The sequence below is a fragment of the Phodopus roborovskii genome, unplaced genomic scaffold, assembly GCF_943737965.1.
Source record: "Phodopus roborovskii unplaced genomic scaffold, PHOROB, whole genome shotgun sequence".
In the NCBI taxonomy this organism is placed as follows: Eukaryota; Metazoa; Chordata; class Mammalia; order Rodentia; family Cricetidae; genus Phodopus; species Phodopus roborovskii.
Window position 1 is genome coordinate 361,276 of NW_026126645.1, and position 17,572 is coordinate 378,847.

The window sequence follows — 17,572 nt, forward strand, 5'->3', positions numbered from 1 at the left end:
CCTGGTGCCTCTCCCCCCACACCCTTTCGATAGCTAAAGAGGTTAGTCAGGGAGTGGCTGAGCTTCCCCTAGTGAGGTATTACCTGGATTTTAGCACTTTCTTCCCCTCTCTGGCCAATCAGAAGCTACAAGTGGAGGATGCAAAGGGTGTTGGGTACTTACTGGGCAGGTTGAAGACTCTGTCCCTACTTAGGAACAGCAGGAGCAGCAGGAGCCAGCGGCTGCCCATGTCTATGCTGGTGGATAGCCTTGGGAGCATTAGGAAGGAACTCTGGCCCAAACAAAGGGACAGACTGCAAGACAGCATAGCACTGTTACCGCCAGTGCCACCTCTCATCCTGCTGAGCACCCTGCCCACACTGTGGGCCTGGGGGGGGGCGGCTTTTTAGAGTAAGATCTGGTACTGATGCAGAGTCAGGGGCAGGGATGAGGCAGTGTTTCCCATTGGCTGCCATCAGAGGACCTCTGGAGACTACCATTCCAACTAGTGAATGTTCCCAAGGCCCCTGAACAGCAGGGCACAGTACTAGGCCACACAGCTTCCCTGTTACCACCAACAGAGTTTCAGGGTGTCGGGGATACTGGTCTTCCACCTTCTGGGTTTCCAGTTGACACTTGAGAATCCAGACTTTTGTTCACACAGATCCAGCTTTCTCTGTGGTTTGAACAAGAATCTCCAGTTGGTGGAACTACTGGGGAAGGATTAGGAGGTGTGGCCCTGTTGGAGGAGGTGTGTTACCAGGGGTAGCTTTGAGATTTTGAAAGCCTCGCTGGGCAATGGCACTTGGAAGGCAGAGGCAGGCGGAGCTCTGAGTTCAAGGCCAGCCTGGTCTACAGAGTGAGTTCCAGGACACTCAGGCTACACAGAGAAACCCTGTCTCAGAAAAGCAAGACAAAAAAGATTTCAAAAGCCTCCCCATCCCCAGTATCCTATCTCTCTGCCTCTTGCTTGCAGATCATGATGTAAGCTCTCAGCTATTACTGCTGCCACAGGCCCTAATTCTCCCAGCAGATTTGACTTGATCCACAAAATCCTCCCACTTCCTCCCAGCATGCCTCAGTGCTCTTCTCCAGGAGACTTTTGGGGACTCATACTTTAACCAGCCATCCTTTGATGTCCAAGAGTAAAGCCACCTGTACAATTTGGTCAGTGGTGAACCTATCAGACAAGGGTTCCGCAGGGTGAAGACTGATTCAGACAGGGAGAGAGGAGAGGGGAGGGGAGGGAAAGGGAGGGGAGGGGAGAGGAGACCCTCTTTCATCTGACAGGGGCTCCCAACCATGAGGCCGGGTTACTGCACCCTCACCCCAAATTTAGGATTCTAAGGTCAGGGGTTATATCTCTACCATTAAAGTCAAACTGATCAAGAAGCCCAGGCTAGCCTCTGCCTCCTGTCTCACAGCCTCTCAGGTGCTGGGATTGTGTGCTTATGCCACCACATTCAGCACAAACGGGTATGTAGTTTTTTTATTTGTTTGCTCGCTTTGTTTTGTTTTATTTGAGACAAGGTCGCATGCAGCCTTCCACTAGTGTAGCTAAGGATGATATTGAATTCTTGATCTTCCTGCCTCTTCTTTCCCAGTGATGGGAATAAGATGTGAGCTACTAAGCCCCATGCGAACAGGCTTTTAGGAAACACGATCTATCTTCCCTAGCAGACCAAAGGCGAGGGTAAAAAACAGGTTGAGACTAACCAGTCAGACACATTTATTATAACACGGAATTTTATTTTCAGTGCACACAGCCTTACTGGCCTGGCTCTTTTCAGAGCTTGGGCCCACCCAGCTCCAGCTGGAGCATAGGTCAGGGATACTCATTGTTAGGCCAAAGCCTGGCTACCCCTTTCTGTGCTCATCCTTGCTGTGTGGCTTCCATTCTCATCCAGAATCCTTCATCCTGATTCATCTGGACCTCAGGCTCACAGGCATAAGCCATGAAAATGCTGCCACCATCCCAGCCCCATGGCCTCTGCCACCCAGGTGTAAGGGAGAGGGATGGGCTCCGCTGATCAGGGATGCAGGATGATGTAGCAGCTGGCCCCATGTGTGTGCAGGTCCCTTGGTTCCCATTCTGCCTTCTTAGAAGCTGAACTTGTGTTTGCTAAGCATATTTGTGCTAGAATCATGAACCTGCAAACCAAGAGGGGTTTTTGTCATTCTACTTACCTTGACGGGACAGACTGCCTTTTCCTCATCCTGCCTCAACAGCTGCCCCATCTGGGTAACTCTAGCATGCCTAGAACCCACTTTGCATTGGGGAGTTCAGGCATTCTTAAGATTCCATTCTACTCCAGTCCCATGAGATAAGAGGCTGGCGCTCGTGTGCGTGCACACTCACACACACACACAATATATATATATATATATATATATATATATATATATATATATATCCTAGACGGGTTGACAAGGGTCCTTTTTCCAAGGAACAGCCAAGCTGGCAAGAGCCACTCTAAGAAAAGATAGGTCTATAGGTGCTAGAGGAAAAAAAGTGGCTCCTAGGGTGGAGCCTGATGGGAGGAGGCAGGGCCTCTCTGAGAAGGAAATGATAAGACTTGACCAAAATGGTTGGTGCCAGCTGAGATGAGTGGGGATTTTGGAGGGTCCACAGGAAGAGGAAGGAAATCTTGGCTGTGGTGCCTGTTGTGGGTATTGGTGTGTGTGTGTGTGTGTGTGTGTGTGTGTGTGTGTGTGTGTACAGGGGTGGCGGTGGGGGGGTGTTGATTAGGTAAGGAAGGGAAATGTGCACCTTTTCCCTGCTGACCAGTGCAGAGATCAAGTCTTGCTGGGTAGCCACCTCACGCATGTCTAAGGAGGAATCACTCTGGGAGGACAGGCTTTTGGAGGTGTGCCTATGCATCAGTTCCTTTTCTTGCTCCTGGTTGTAACGGATGGAGCGCACCTCCTCCAGGATCCTGGGGTAAAGGAGACATTGTGTTCCTCAGCTCGGCCCTTCTATCTCTTCCCCAGTGTGCATCCTCCTCCTTCCCCCCTCCTCCCTCCTTAACTGCTTCAGAAGCATCCCTAAGGGAGACCCAGATCATGCAGGGCCCTCCTGGGAGAAAGGCACAGCCAAAGGTCAGCACAGCACTCCCAACTGGGAAGCTTGAACTCTGGGCAAGTTACTTAGACAATGGGCTTGAGGCCAGGCCCAGCTCTGCCTCCCCAGCACCCTCCCCTACGTGTTGAGCTCCTCTCGGATCTCTTTGTACTCCATCAGGTTCTCCTGTATTGCCTCAAGCACCAGGCAGAAATTGTCGCAAGTCTTTTCTGTGAGGTTGCACAGGGGACCCCCAACCAGAGGCTCCTGAGGGTGACCAGATATCTCCTTTCGGGCTTCTGTACAATGCACCAGGGGCAGGTCATCAACAAAGTCATCTTCATCTGTGCCTATCTGGGGACAGTGGATGGAGAAGGATAGACAGCTCAGTGTCCTATGACTTCAGGGAAGATGAGTCTCTTAGGACTTTTAACCTTATTATAACAGTGTATTTTATTTTATTTTGTTATTTTATCTGTGCATGCTAGGGATGGAACCGAGGACCTCCAGCCAGCTAGGCAAACACCCTACCATAGCTGCAGTCAATCTTAACCTCCCTACCTGGCTGTGATAACCCAGTTTCAAGCCCCTCTTGAATCTCTTTGGAAATTGTCACCCCAGGAAACCATTAAAACCCCACCCACTCTGAAGTGATGATGGTCTGGCCTTCTGACTTTTCCAAAGTATTTCACTTCCCTCCCCACCTTTTATAAGTTTTACCAAGTAAATACTGAATAGATAGCATTTATTAAGTCCTTCCTTTATTTTCTTTGTCTGTTTTATTTTGCTTTTCAAGACAGGGTTTCTCTGTCCCCTGGCTTGAACTCACTCTGAAGACCAAGCTGACCTCTAAGAGATCCACCTGTCTCTACAGGGATTAAAGGCGTGTACCACCACACCCAGCCAACATTTATTTTCATGTGTGTAAATATTTTGCCTGCATGTATATAAGGACACCATATACATGCAATGCCTGTGGAGATCAGAAGGTGGCTGTGGATTCCCTGGGATGAGAGTTACAAACAATTGTTGAGTGGTCATGTGGATGCTGGGACCTGAACCCAGGTCCTCTGCAAGAGCAGTCAGTGCTCTTAACCAATGAGCCAGCTCTCCAGTTCATTTATTCAGATCTTACTTACAAGCACTCATCAGATCCTATATGATTCTCATGAAGGTCTGGACAAGCAACTACTGTTATCATCCCCATCATAGGGAAGAACTTCAGAACACAGTTGGGCAAATGCCCTGATGCCACCCCATTGCTCAGCTTTGAATTATCATGGCACATCTAGGAAGCCACACCCAGCCCCCAGGTGCCTCAGTCACCGAGTGGACATTACATATGTGGAGGTCTTGCCTCCAGGTTTTGGATTTGGCTTTCTCCATGCACTTGTATACACACACACACACACACACACACACACACACACACACACACACACACACACCATGTACACACTCTCCTCCCACCTGTCCTCACCCATCCCATGCACCTCACTAAAAGTTATCTGTCGATGTTGACCCTGCTCTCCTATCTTCATCATTTGTTCCAGATTTGTGGTCACGACAACGACAAACAAGTTGAGACCGATGAAAGCACCGATGGTGATGAAGATGGCAAAGTAGATGGCGCCTCCAACTTCCATGGCAATCTCTCTATCCTCCATCCTGGGGACGGCAGTCAGGAGCTCCATCATTTCCCTGGCCCTTTAAGCCTCAGTTTCCTCATCTTTAAAACAAGGGAATTATATTTCCCACTCCTGCTGGTTGCAGAAGCAGCTCTTTACTGAGACTTGCTGTGCAACAAGACAGCGAGGCCAACTCTCAAAGCAGTCTACAAGGGGATTTGTATGTCACACTATCAAGTGCAAGCTACACACTTACACATATGATAAATAGAAGCACTCTGTGCTGAACTGCATTCTAGAAGAACTTTATAGATTTCTAGACGGATTCCTATGGCCCTCTATAAGGTAGGCAACATTGCACTATAGTCTAACTATGAATTAGTAAACTGAAGATCAGAATCCCAGCACAAACATTGCACTATAGTCTAACTATGAATTAGTAAACTGAAGATCAGAATCCCAGCACTCGGGAAGTAGAGGTAGCCTGAATTCCTGTCAATAAAATAAAAAAATAAATAAATAAAACCTCTACAATTCTAATTGGTAGAGTGTTTGCCTGGCATGCAGGAAGCCCCAGCATGGTATGCATGGGAGCCGTGGTGCATGACTACCATCTCAGCATTTGGGAAGGGGGAGGAGTAGGAGGAGTCCCAGGCTATCCTGGGCTATACTAGACTCCACTTAAAAAGGAAAATAAAACAGACAAATCAAACCCCTCCAATTTTTAAAAGCTAGATGTTGGAGCTATAGCTCAGTAGTAGAAGGCCTGCTTAGCATGCTAAGGCCCAGAACTTCACAATACATGAGTAAATGAATACATAAACTGGTCTTGGTGGCCCACATCGATAATCTCAGCACTGAGGAGACTAAGGCAGGGAGATCACTTCAAGTTTGAGGCCAACGATGGAACAGTTTGTTGAATGTCACAGGGCCAGTGCAGGGGAAAGTGCTCAAAAGCCTAGTACAGCTTCACTATACAGTTTACATAGACCAGGCTGGTCTCGAACTCAGAGAGCCACTGCCTCTTTCTCCCCAGTGCTGGGATTGAAGGTGTGTGCCACCAAGTAACCCTGCTCTGGGCTCTAATGCCCCACCTTTTGTGTTGTTTTTGGTTTGGTGATATTTTGGGGTTTTGTTTTTTTGAGGGCAAGCCTTACTGTGTAACTCTGGTTTGAAATTGGCCATATTGACCAGGCTGGCTGAATACATATAGACAACCATCTGCTTCTGCCTTCTACGTGCTGGGATTAAAGGCTTGTGCCACTATGCCAGCTTTTGTTGTTTTTTGGGGGGGGATTAGACTGATTCTCAAGTTAGCCCAGGCTGGCCTCAAACTGTGCGGTATAGTTGAATGCCCCCAATCTTGGTTTCTGTGGTTTTGGGGATTGAACCTAGGCTAGACAAACTACCAACTAAGTTCCATCCCCAGGTGGCTTTCTTCCTACTCCCCACCCCCACCCTGCCCTTTTCTTCTTTGAAATATTTATTTATTTATTTTGTATGCAGTGCATGTATGCCTGCAGGCCAGAGGGAGCCAGATCTTATTATAGATGGTTGTGAGCCACCATGTGGGTGCTGGGAATTGAACTCAGGACCTATAGAAAAGCAGCCAGTGCTTTTAACCACTGAGCCATCTCTCCAGCCCTGGAACAAGGTCTTATTACAGCCTAGGTTGGCTATGATTAACTTGAACTCCTAATTCTCCTGCCTCTGCTTCTTGAATGCTGAGATTTCTACCATCTGTGACTAAAGAACCCCTTTGCCTACTTGATTTCTACTTCACAAAGGGGAGTGGGATGGAATGAAATTGGACTTGAACTTGACAGACAAGAAACAAAGAATAGAACACAAAAATGACCTTGGGGAGCAGGTCTGAGAATGAGTGGGTGGAACCCCAAACTTCCCAGGACTCTAGGTGGTCTGTTGTGCTCTCGTGCAAGCTGGAGGCTGCCTAGTAACCTCAGGTACAAGCACCTTCCTGCCCCCTGGCCCAAGGTTGAGCCACATAGCTATGCAGCATGTCTCCATGAGCAGGGAGGGTTGGGCGGCCCTGTGAATGTGTAAGCTTCTATGACAACAAGGTTCAAGTACCACAAAGCCGAAGATCCTGCCCCATGACTTCCTTGGGTATTTACTTCCTGTGAAGCCAGTTTCATCCAAGTCCCAGGAGCCCCCTCTCATAGTTTCCCTCATCTGCTGCAACTCCAACCCTGCCCTAGCCAGAAGGGGGTGAAGCCCAAGAGCCCCACCTGTACTCACTGGAAGTCGCTATAGATGTCCAGCCATCCATCCTGGGTGATGCAGATGAAGAGGGTATACAGGGCGACCCCCATGTTTTGGAAATGCTTGGGCACGAATGCACCAAAGAGTGTGACCCCAAACACAGAGAACACCTGTCAAAGAGACCAAACCCACCTAACCTCACCCAGTGGCCTTGGAACTTGACAAGACATGCTAATTAATGCAAATAAATGCTTCCAGGGACCCACAAGGATTGAGACCCAAGCATCTTGCTTCTCTGGGCATCCATCCCCACCCACTACCCTACAGGTCCTATTCAGGGAAGCAGACAGGCTGGGGGGGGGGGGTACTGACCAGCATGAAGAAGAGGATGAGGGCCACGACGTTAGCCAGGTCCGGCACTGACTGCAGGATGACCCTGATGATCTTGGCTAGGGGTTCCACTGCCATGCACACATGTACCAGCCGAAGTGCCCTGTGGTAGAGCCTCTCAGGGGCGCCCCTTGACCCTTCCCAGGCCCCTTCCTCCTTGTTGCCTCCCTCCCACTGACTTCCCAAAGAGGCAGAGCTGAGCCCCAGATGGCAACAACATCCCTTCTCACTGCTGGGGTCCAAACACCCCTCTTACCTTCAGAGCTCTCAACTCACCTGAGGGGGTAGGTGACAGCAGGAATAGCAAGTTGTTTTATGAAGAACCCCATGAACAAGATAATGACAATTAAGAAGTTAAGGATATTCCAGCCATCCTGAATGGGGAGCAGCCCAAAAGTGTCTGTCAAGCCCATGGGAGCATCTTGTCTGCCCTACCACACTGGGAGACTCAGTGTTGTTCTAAGAACAAAGCTAGCCAGCCTCTGTCCCCTGGCTGTCACCCTGACATGCCACAAACACACACAATCACAGTCCTATACCTATGAAAACAACCATTCTCAGTGGCCAAAACCTTTACAAGGCTAGCCCCTTAGCCAATAACTTGATATGTATAATTAGGTGACTTGAAAACTCCTGGATGCTCCTGCCTTAGTGTGAAGTGTGACATACACTATAATTAATAAAAATTAAAGTAGGTAGGCCTGGTGGTACATGTCTTCAATCTCGGCACTCTGGAGGCAAAGGCAATTAGATTTCCATGAGTTCAAGGCTAGCATGGTCTACAGAGGGAGTTCCAGGCCAGCTAGAGTTACATAGTGTTACCCTGTCTCAAAAATTAAACAATAAATATATAAATGCAAAAGAAGTTGAAAACTAATGTGCCCAGCAATGAGAGACTGATACAATAAGCTATTGTATATTCATCATGTACTAATACAGAAAGATTACCAGGATCCCATAAGTACCAACTAAATGCAAAGCACTGTTTATGGTAGGCTGCTGTAGAAAAGGGAGCGCTAAAAATACACGCCTGTGCACCTGGGATTATAAAACAACAGCTGGGAGGATAAATGGGCTATAAGAAGATTACCTAAGAGGTGAGTGAAGGCAAGAGGCTGAGGGGTAGGCTCAGATCGAGACTCTGCAGGGCTTTCTATAGAGTTTTGATCAATGTGTGAGTGACTGAAGTAAATGCTCAAAAAGAACACTATATTTGAATGACAGATGCTCTTGAATCTGAGAGATGATCCAATAAACTCAAGCGTTGCTCACCGCTTAGAGTCTGTGCCACACACCACACACACAGGGAGATGTAAGTTTGCCTCTCCGTGGAATTAATTCCTGTAATTCCAGCCACTCAGGGTGTCACAAGTTCAAGGCTTCCCTGGCTACAGTACAGCTCAGGGCCATCCTAGGAAACTTAGTGGGGCTTTGTCTCAAAGTAAAGAGAGGGTCAGGGAGTAACAGTAGATGAATAAGTAAGCCACGTGTGGTGGTCTAAATGAGAATGGCCCTCATAGGCTAATATATTTGCTTAGTCACCAGAGAGTGAAACGGTTGGGAAGAACTAGGAGGTGTGGTCTTCTTGGATTAGATGTGACCTTATTGGAGAAGGAGTGTCACCAGTCTCTCTCTCTCTCTCTGCCGCCTGTGGATCAGGATGTAAAGCTCTCAGCTACTGCTCCAGCACCACGCCTGCTGGCCTGACTCCATGATTCCTTCTGTAACGACTGTGAACTAACCTTCTGAAACTGTAAGCAACCCCCAGTAAATGCTTTCTTTATACACTAAGCCTTGGTCATGGTGTCTCCTCAGGGCATTAGGACAGTGACTGAGGTACCTGGTGAGGGTGAGACCCTTGGTTCAGTTCTCAGCACTAGGAATCAAAACAAAAAGCCCAACCGGGCCGGCCAGTCTACATATCTACTAAGTATTAAGCTCCTGCTGTGTGCCATATCTTGACCCATTTTCTGAGGATACAAAATTTTGCCATGCTGAGCTCACAGACTCTTTTTGAGGGGGTTGGATAGAAAACACTAACTCTATCACAGGAGTTTCTAGAACTTGGGAAGGAGCTCGAGAGCAGCAAAAGCCTACCCTGGGAGAGACTTCCTGAAGAGAAGACATCCCAAGAAGTCAACACGTGTGAAAATTACACAAAACTCAAATTGCAGTGTCCACACATGAAATGTGAAGTGGGTTGTTTGTTTTCTGGTACGGTGTCCCACTACCTAGCCCAGGTAGGCCTTGAAACCCTGACCCTTCTACTTCAGCCTCCAGACTACTGGGATTATAAGTGTGGATCACAGTGCTTGGTGCAAGTGGAGTCTTATTGGACTAGAGCCAATCACTGGGAGGCTGAGGTAAGAGGATAGCTAGAGCTCAGGAGTTTGGGGTCAGCCTGGGCAGCATAGCAAGACCCTAAAACAAACAAACAAACACACACAGCTCATCAACACACCTGGGGGAAAGCTATGCTGGATGCAGCCACTCCCATCTATCCGTGCTCTGGCTAGGCTTTGGGCTTCCTGACAGAAGTGAGTTGTTACAACAGGGGCTAGAGCCTATGAAACTTAAAATACAAATCACCGAGCCGGGCGGTGGTGGTGATGCCTTTAATCCCAGCACTCGGAAGGCAGAGGCAGGCGGACCTCTATGAGTTCAAGGTCAGCCTGATCTATAGAGAGAGTTCCAAGACAGCCAGGACTATACAGGGAAACCCTGTCTCAAACAAAACAAAACAAATTACTGCATTACAGAAAAAGTTTATGGAGTCCTGATCTAGAATCAGTAAATTAAGATAGATACTCTCAAGTCCTTGATTCCATTTCTGAGATACAGAAACCAGGGTTTGCCTGAGTAGAGAGGCTCTAGGGAGGCAAGAGCAGGGGTTCAAACACATGGAGGGGTCTCTTTCTGAACAACTGACATTCGGCCCAGTCACAGCCGTCTCTGAAATCCTCCCCACTCCCTTGCACTGCTACACTCCGTACAAACTGTTTTGCAGGACAAAGACTTCAAACACCAAGGAGGGATAAAGTGAGGGTAATGACAGGAATTCTCAAGACCTTACCTTCCAAAAAACCCAGAAGCCATTGAGCCAGCCGAGGAGAACCTCACAGATAAGGATGGTCAGCACAATGTCATCTATGATGGAGAACAACTCATAGTGTTTCTACGTGGGAGACAGAAAAAGAGGAGCAGAGGCTTCAGTGAGCAGGATCTGTGCTAGGCTGGAGAGAGGGTGGGGGGGCTGGAGAGGGGGGGGCTGCAGAGGGAGGGGCTGGAGAGAGGGTTGTGTAGGGGGGCTGTAGAGAGGGTGGGGGGGCTGTAGAGAGGGTGAGGGGCTGGAGAGGATTGTGGGGGGCTGGAGAGAGGGTGGGGGGCTGGAGAGGATTGTGGGGGGCTGGAGAGAGGGTTGTGTAGGGGGGCTGTAGAGAGGGTGTGGGGGGCTGTAGAGAGGGTGTGGGGGGCTGTAGAGAGGGTGAGGGGCTGGAGAGGATTGTGGGGGGCTGTAGAGAGGGTGGGGGGGCTGGAGAGGGGGGGCTGCAGAGGGAGGGGCTGGAGAGAGGGTTGTGTAGGGGGGCTGGAGAGAGGGTGGGGGGCTGGAGAGAGGGTGGGGGGCTGGAGAGGATTGTGGGGGGCTGGAGAGAGGGTGGGGGGCTGGAGAGAGGGTGGGGGGCTGGAGAGAGGGTGGGGGCTGGAGAGGGGGGGCTGCAGAGGGAGGGGCTGGAGAGAGGGTGGGGGGCTGGAGAGGATTGTGGGGGGCTGGAGAGAGGGTGGGGGGCTGGAGAGAGGGTGGGGGGCTGGAGAGAGGGTGGGGGCTGGAGAGAGGGTGGGGGGCTGGAGAGAGGGTTTGGAGGGCTGGAGAGGATGTGGGGGGTACCCCATCTACTCTTACCCCTTAGCATCTCTCTACGTTTCTTTACAGGACACTTTCTTCCTTAGCGCACACTCTCTGCACATATGCCAGGCAGTGCTAAGTCTGTTCATGCACTGTCATGAGACTGTCAACACTGTTTTGAAATGTACTTTCCTTTTCTGTCACATCTCACAGATGGGGAATTGGGGACCCAGGTGCACCCGGCCTTCACCCCAGCCTCCTGCTATCCACACTCACTACTGACCCACCTGAAGGCTTCTTGGGTCTGGTCTTCATAGTCACAAACTCCACACTAGGGTTTCAGGCTTTGTTTTATTTTTCCTGTTCTACTATATGTTTTGAAATGATCTCATGTAGCCCAGGCTGCCCTCAAACTATGTAGCCAAGGATGACCTTGAATTTCTGATTTACCAACTGAACTAACTACATTCTCAGCCCCAGATCCAGCAGTTTGGGCTGAGACCCATAATGAGAGCTGTTTTTAACCCTTCACACAATGGTCCTCGGGTATTGGCAAGATGGCTCAGTGGGTAGAGGTACTTGCCATCAAACTTGACAACTTTAGTTGAATCCCACAATGGAAGGAGAGAGCTGACTTGTGCAAGTTGTCCTCCGACCTCCACATGTATACACAGACACACACACACACACACATGCATATATACACATGCATACACACCCATACACATGCATACATACACATACATACACATACACACACGTATACACACCCGAATACACATACACACACATGCATACACATACAAACACACATATACACACATGTGTGCACACACATACACACATACACACATACAAACACACATATACACACATGCATACATGTGCGCACACACATATACACATACACAAGCATACACATACATACACACACACATACACACATGCACACACATACACACATGCACACACATACACACATGCACACACATACACACACATGCATACATGTGCACACACATATACACATACACATGCATACACATACACACATACACGCATACACACACATACACACATGCACACACATACACACATACACACAATGAAAGAGAAAGACTGTAATGCTGCTCCCTCTGTTCCCTCCACCTCCCTCTCTTCTCTCTTTTTGTCTCCCCAACTATATTTCACTATGAGAATGCTGGGCACTTGCATGCATTACCCAACAATGGCTTGTGCATGGACCTCCGCTGTCCTCGCTGTGCAAGCTACAAAGGTGAGTTGCTGCCTCCATCCACCTGGCTCTGGGGAGGCCAGGGCACTAACTCTGAGGAACATCTAGTCTTTGTCAGGCCCACTTCTCTCCATGCCCAGCCCTTTGCCTCTCTGTCCTCTCCTGAGCCCTATTTGCTGTGGATCATGGCCTCTCAGTCCCCTTTCCACCTCCTCCTCCAGTCCCACCCTCTATTGGGAACTTGTCTGGGCCTCTCCTGCCTTCACTCTGTATGCCATCTCCACTCAGCCTTAAACCCTAGACACTGGCAGCTATGAAGTGTCCATCTCCCGCCCTGTGTACCAGCAGTCTTCCGTTTGTTATGTTTTCAAGACAGGGTTTCTCTGTGTAGCCCTGGATGTCCTATAACTCGCTCTGTAGACCAGGCTGGCCTCAGACTCACAAAGATCCACCTGCCTCTGCTTCCTGAGTTCTAAGATTAAAGGCATGCGCCACCACTGCCTGGCTGGTGCCTGCAGTCTTTTAGGTTTATCAACTCCCTTGGCTGTCCCCATATGGACACTCGATAGCACTTCATACGTCTTGTTCTGACCCCTGCATTCTTCTCTAAAGCTTTTCCTCCTATGTCCCCACGTCCAAACACACATTACCAGCCCGTACCACAGTGTTGCTCATGTCACAAACTCAACTTCCTGCAGTCTCTTTGTCTACATGCATAACATGGTTGGCACATAGTAAAGGCTCACTAAATATTAACTGCAATGTAAATCATCAGAAAAGCCCATGGGGCTGGGGACATAGGCCAGTGGTATAATGCTAGCCTAGCATGGGCAAGGCCCTGAGCTCAATCCAAGTACCATGGGGAGGAAGTAAAGGAACCCGTGGATGGGACTCAGTGGCTCCTCTCACCCAGTTCCATTGTCCTGGGAGAGATCACAGTATCTTTTACCTGGGAATCTTTGACCCAGTGTTGGTCCATCTTCTGTCATTCTTGGCCGTCTTCATTGCATGGCTCACACTGGGAGCCCTGTGCCTTTTATTAAAAAAAAGTCTTGGGGCTGCAGAGATGGCTCTGCAGTTAAGAGCACTGGCTGCTTTCCCCAGAGGACCTGAGTTCAATTACCATCAACCACATGGCAGCTCACAACTGTCTGTAACTCCAGTCCCAGAGGATCTGACACCCTCACACAGACACAAATGCAGGCAAAACACCAATGAACATTTTTTAAAAGATTCTTTTCTTTTAAAAATATGTATGTGTGCATGCTAGTTTGTATGCACAGTACCACATTTAGATGCTATAGATGCCTTTGGAGGCCAAGAGAGGATGTCAGATCTCTGGGACTTGTGTTACAGGCAACTGTAAGCTGCCAAATGTAGTTCTGGAAACCAAATCCCTATCTTCTGCAAGAGCAGCAAGTGCTCTTAACCACTGAGCCATCTCTAAAATGTGTTTTCTAAAATGCATATAGTCATTTCACTACAGTGCTGTTTAAATCCTTTCCTGCCTTTCCAATATGTGATCTGGCCACTGACTGCCTTTCTGAACTCATCCATCATCTCATGCCTGGACATACTGCATTTAAACAGCATACACACACACACACACACACCTCATAAGAAATAAAACTGCTAGCTATAATAACTCACACCTGGATTCCAAGCACTTAAGTCTTAAGTCTTAGGAGGAAGCTGCAGGCTCTCAAATTTGTGCTCAGCTATATGTATACTGAGTTGGATGGCATTTGGGGCTATATGAAGCCCCGTCTAAAAAACAAACAAATAAATGAAAAAGCAAATTAAACTTCATCAGGCATGGTGGCATATACCTGTAATTCCAGCAGTCACATACTTGAGGCAGGAGGGTCATAAAGTTTGAGACCAGGCTGGGCCTTATACTGAGAGCCTATTTCAAAATAACTAAACAAACAAACAAATAAAATCTAAAACAAAACGAGAAATCTATCACATGTGGGGCGTCAGTAATCTCAGCTCTTGCAAGATGAAGGCAGGACTGCCATGAGTTTGAGAGCAGCCTGGGCTACATGGCAGGTCTGAGGCAAGCCTGGGCTCTCTAGTTGGACACACAGAAAGAATTCTCTCACTGTTTCTTTTTTCGCCTCCCCTTCTCCCTCCCCCCCCCCCCGTCTCCTCCTCTCCCTCTCTTCCTTTCTTTCTTACACAGGTATCATAAAGCCTACTCTGGCTTCAAATGTACTATGTAACCTAAGTTTGTCTTAAACTCAAGGCACTTCCCTTATTGCTAGGAGCACTGTGTAAGCCACCTCAGCAAGTTCTAATGTTCTGTTCTTTTCTCCCTTTTTAAAAATCTCTGTGAGTATGTATGGTGTGTGTGTGTTTGTACAAGAATTTATGCCTTAGTGTGTTTACGGAGATCAGAGAACAACCTTAAGAGTATTGGTCTAGTCAGTGGTGGTGCACACCTTTAATCCCGGCACTCAGGAGGCAGAGGCAGGCAGATATCTGTGAGTTTGAGGTCATCCTGGTCTACAGAGCAAGTCCCAGGACAACCTCCAAAGTTGCAGAGAAACCCTGTCTCAAAAATTAATTAATTAATAAATAAATAAATAAATAAATAAATAAATAAAAAAGAGTATTGGTCTATAGAAAGGGGAAATAGACATGATTTCCTGAAACCTTCATCCAGTAACTGACTGAAGCAGATGCAGAGATTAACAGCTACCCACTGGACACAACTCCCAGAGTCTAGTCAAAGAGGAGGAGGAATGATAATATGAGCAAAGGGGTCAAGACCATGATGGGAAAACCCACAGAAACAGCTGACTCAAACTAGTGGGAGCTCCTGACTCCAGACTGACAACTGGGGAACCTGCATAGGACTGAATTAGGCCCCCTGAATGCCCATGATGGTGGGAAGCCTGGGCAATGTGTGGGGCCACTGGCAATGGGACCAGGAGCTATCACTAAGGAATGAACTGGACTTTTCACTCCCATTTCCTATGGAGAGATACCTTGCTCAGCCTAGGTTGGGGGTGTGGGGAGGGGCTGGTCCTGCCTCAATGTGGTGATGGACAGAATTCGTTGACTCCTCATGGGAGGCCTTACTCTCTTTGAGGAGCAGATGGGGGGTGGTGAGATGAGGGGAGGGTGGGAGGAAGCAGGAAGAGGGGAAGAAGGGGAACTGGGATTAGTATGTTAGGAAGGAAGGAAGGAAGGAAGGAAGGAAGGAAGAAAGAGTATTGGTCTAGCTGGGTGGTGGTGATTTTCCTCCATCTGCCTTGAGGCAGGGTCCCTCTTATTGTTTGCCATCATGGTGAGGGCTCCAGGCTAAATGGCCTGAGAACTTTGGGGGTGGAGTGGAATTCTGCTGTCCCTACTTCTCATGTCTACATAGGAGGGCTAGGATCATAGACCTATACCAAACCATGCTATCTAGCTCTTATTCAGGTTCTGGAGATCCATACTCAGTCACCAAGCTCGGGTCCTTTGGAGCAGCTCCAAGTGCTCTTAGCCAGAGCCATCTCTCTATCCCAAGAAGTCATTCTTGACTTATAGATCCCATGAAGGTCACAGAGACAGACTTCTTATGTATTTACTTAATTGAACATAATCCCACTATGCAGTCTGCTTAGCCTGGAACCTGCTACATAGACCAGGCTGGCCTCTAACTCACAGAGATCTGGCTGCTTCTGCCTCCCTAGCATTGGGATTAAAGATTTGCTATTCCAGGCCCATTTGGTGACCAGACTTTTGAAGAACATCCAATCCGACCATCATACACAGACAAGGAGCCAAGGGCCTGAGAAGGAAGCACCTCAAACCAGGTCAGAGCCAGTGGGGGTAGGGATCAGGCCAGCAACATCCCACCTGACCGAGGAAAGAGTTGGTCCGAATAGCAATGGTAATGGAGTTGGTCACCAGCAGCAAGGCCAACAGCAGCTGGAAGGCCGGATGTCGAAGCAACTGCTTGATGTACATGGTGGTGATGAACTCCTGCATGTCCCAAGCATCCTGGGAGCGGATGGAGACCTTCCTTCAGGCAGGTGTCACCACAGGCAGCCTCTACCTGAACTATTTGCTCCCTAATCCCTGAGGATGGGAGTATACCCCGGGGTCTTCCCTGGAGGGTGATGTTGTTGCCTGTGTTCATGGAATGTTGATTTCAGTAAAGAAGTCGCAACAAATGGTCATGGAAAGAGGTGACCACTGGGGGTCTTTGGGGCCTTGGGGTATCGGCTGGTGAGTGGCTACCACAATATAGGTGTTCCTGTGAGGGGTCACTTCACTTCCATGGACACTAGCTCCTGGAGAATGTCCTCAGGCAGGGGGCTGCAGAAGGGAACTACAGGAAGGCGGTCACCTGGGTCTGCACCATGCCTGTCTCCATCTTCTTCCTTTCCTTACCTTCTTATCTGTAATGTCCCTGCGGTTGATGAGCACTTGCTCCTCGTGGCCCATGACTTCATAGGTGTTTCTCTACAGCGGATAGGAGCAGGCCTTCAATATGGTACTGCCCCTGCCCAACCCAGGATGCCAGCTTGGTGGCAGCGCCAGGCAGGGGCTCCCTACCTTCATGTTTGACTGTTGGGCAGTGCCGGTTTCTGGCCGCTGCTGCCCCCAGTTTTGGTTTTCAGACATCTTGGCTCTGTCCCCTTCTCTTTCAAAGAAGCTTTGCTGCAGCCAGTCTTTGTCCCCCCTTGTGGTGAGATCACAGAGGCGACTGTTAGCCAAAGCCTTCTGCATTCCACCAAGACATTCCAACTTGATTTAAAAAAAAAAAAAAGAAGAAGCTCCTCCCACTAGATACCTCACGAAGGAACCAGGTATTCAGCCACCAGCATTAGGTCTGGACTCCCCCGCCATCCAGGTCCTCTTTCTGGACCCAGGTACTACAGGTGAGACTGGGTGAAGGGGAAGATGCCCAGGGCCCCTTGCCTTCAGCTACCATCCCACAGCTGCCCACCCATCCCTTCTAGGAAGGTAAATTTTCTCATTTACTGAGTGAGTGTCCTTCTCTGGGGCTATAGGATAGGGGAGCAGGTCTGACCTCCCAGGACTAAGGAGAGACTGGCAAAAGGATGCGAGACCACAGGAGTCCTGAGTATATACCTCAGGGTAATGAGCTACACAGGGTACTTGTCACCCACCCTGTGACAGAAAGTGTTCACTCTAGCCTGACAGCTCTTCACCCTGTGTGGTGGTGGTGGAGGTGGTGTGCAGATTCTCAGTTC

General features: G+C 48.9%; 1 protein-coding gene across 1 annotated transcript; it reads right to left on the reverse strand.

Moving 5' to 3' along the window:
* Positions 1-2,013: 2,013 nt before the first annotated feature.
* On the reverse strand, positions 2,014-17,084 carry Catsper4 (cation channel sperm associated 4). Its single transcript, XM_051173529.1, has 11 exons — positions 16,911-17,084; positions 16,746-16,817; positions 16,209-16,352; positions 10,355-10,456; positions 7,558-7,655; positions 7,264-7,384; positions 6,928-7,061; positions 4,521-4,708; positions 3,183-3,378; positions 2,750-2,915; positions 2,014-2,130 (listed from the first exon to the last, which is right to left on the reverse strand). Exons 1-11 carry the CDS (start codon positions 17,082-17,084, stop codon positions 2,080-2,082), a joined length of 1,446 nt encoding a protein of 481 aa, XP_051029486.1. The 3' UTR covers positions 2,014-2,079.
* Between the last annotated feature and the right edge of the window lie 488 nt (positions 17,085-17,572).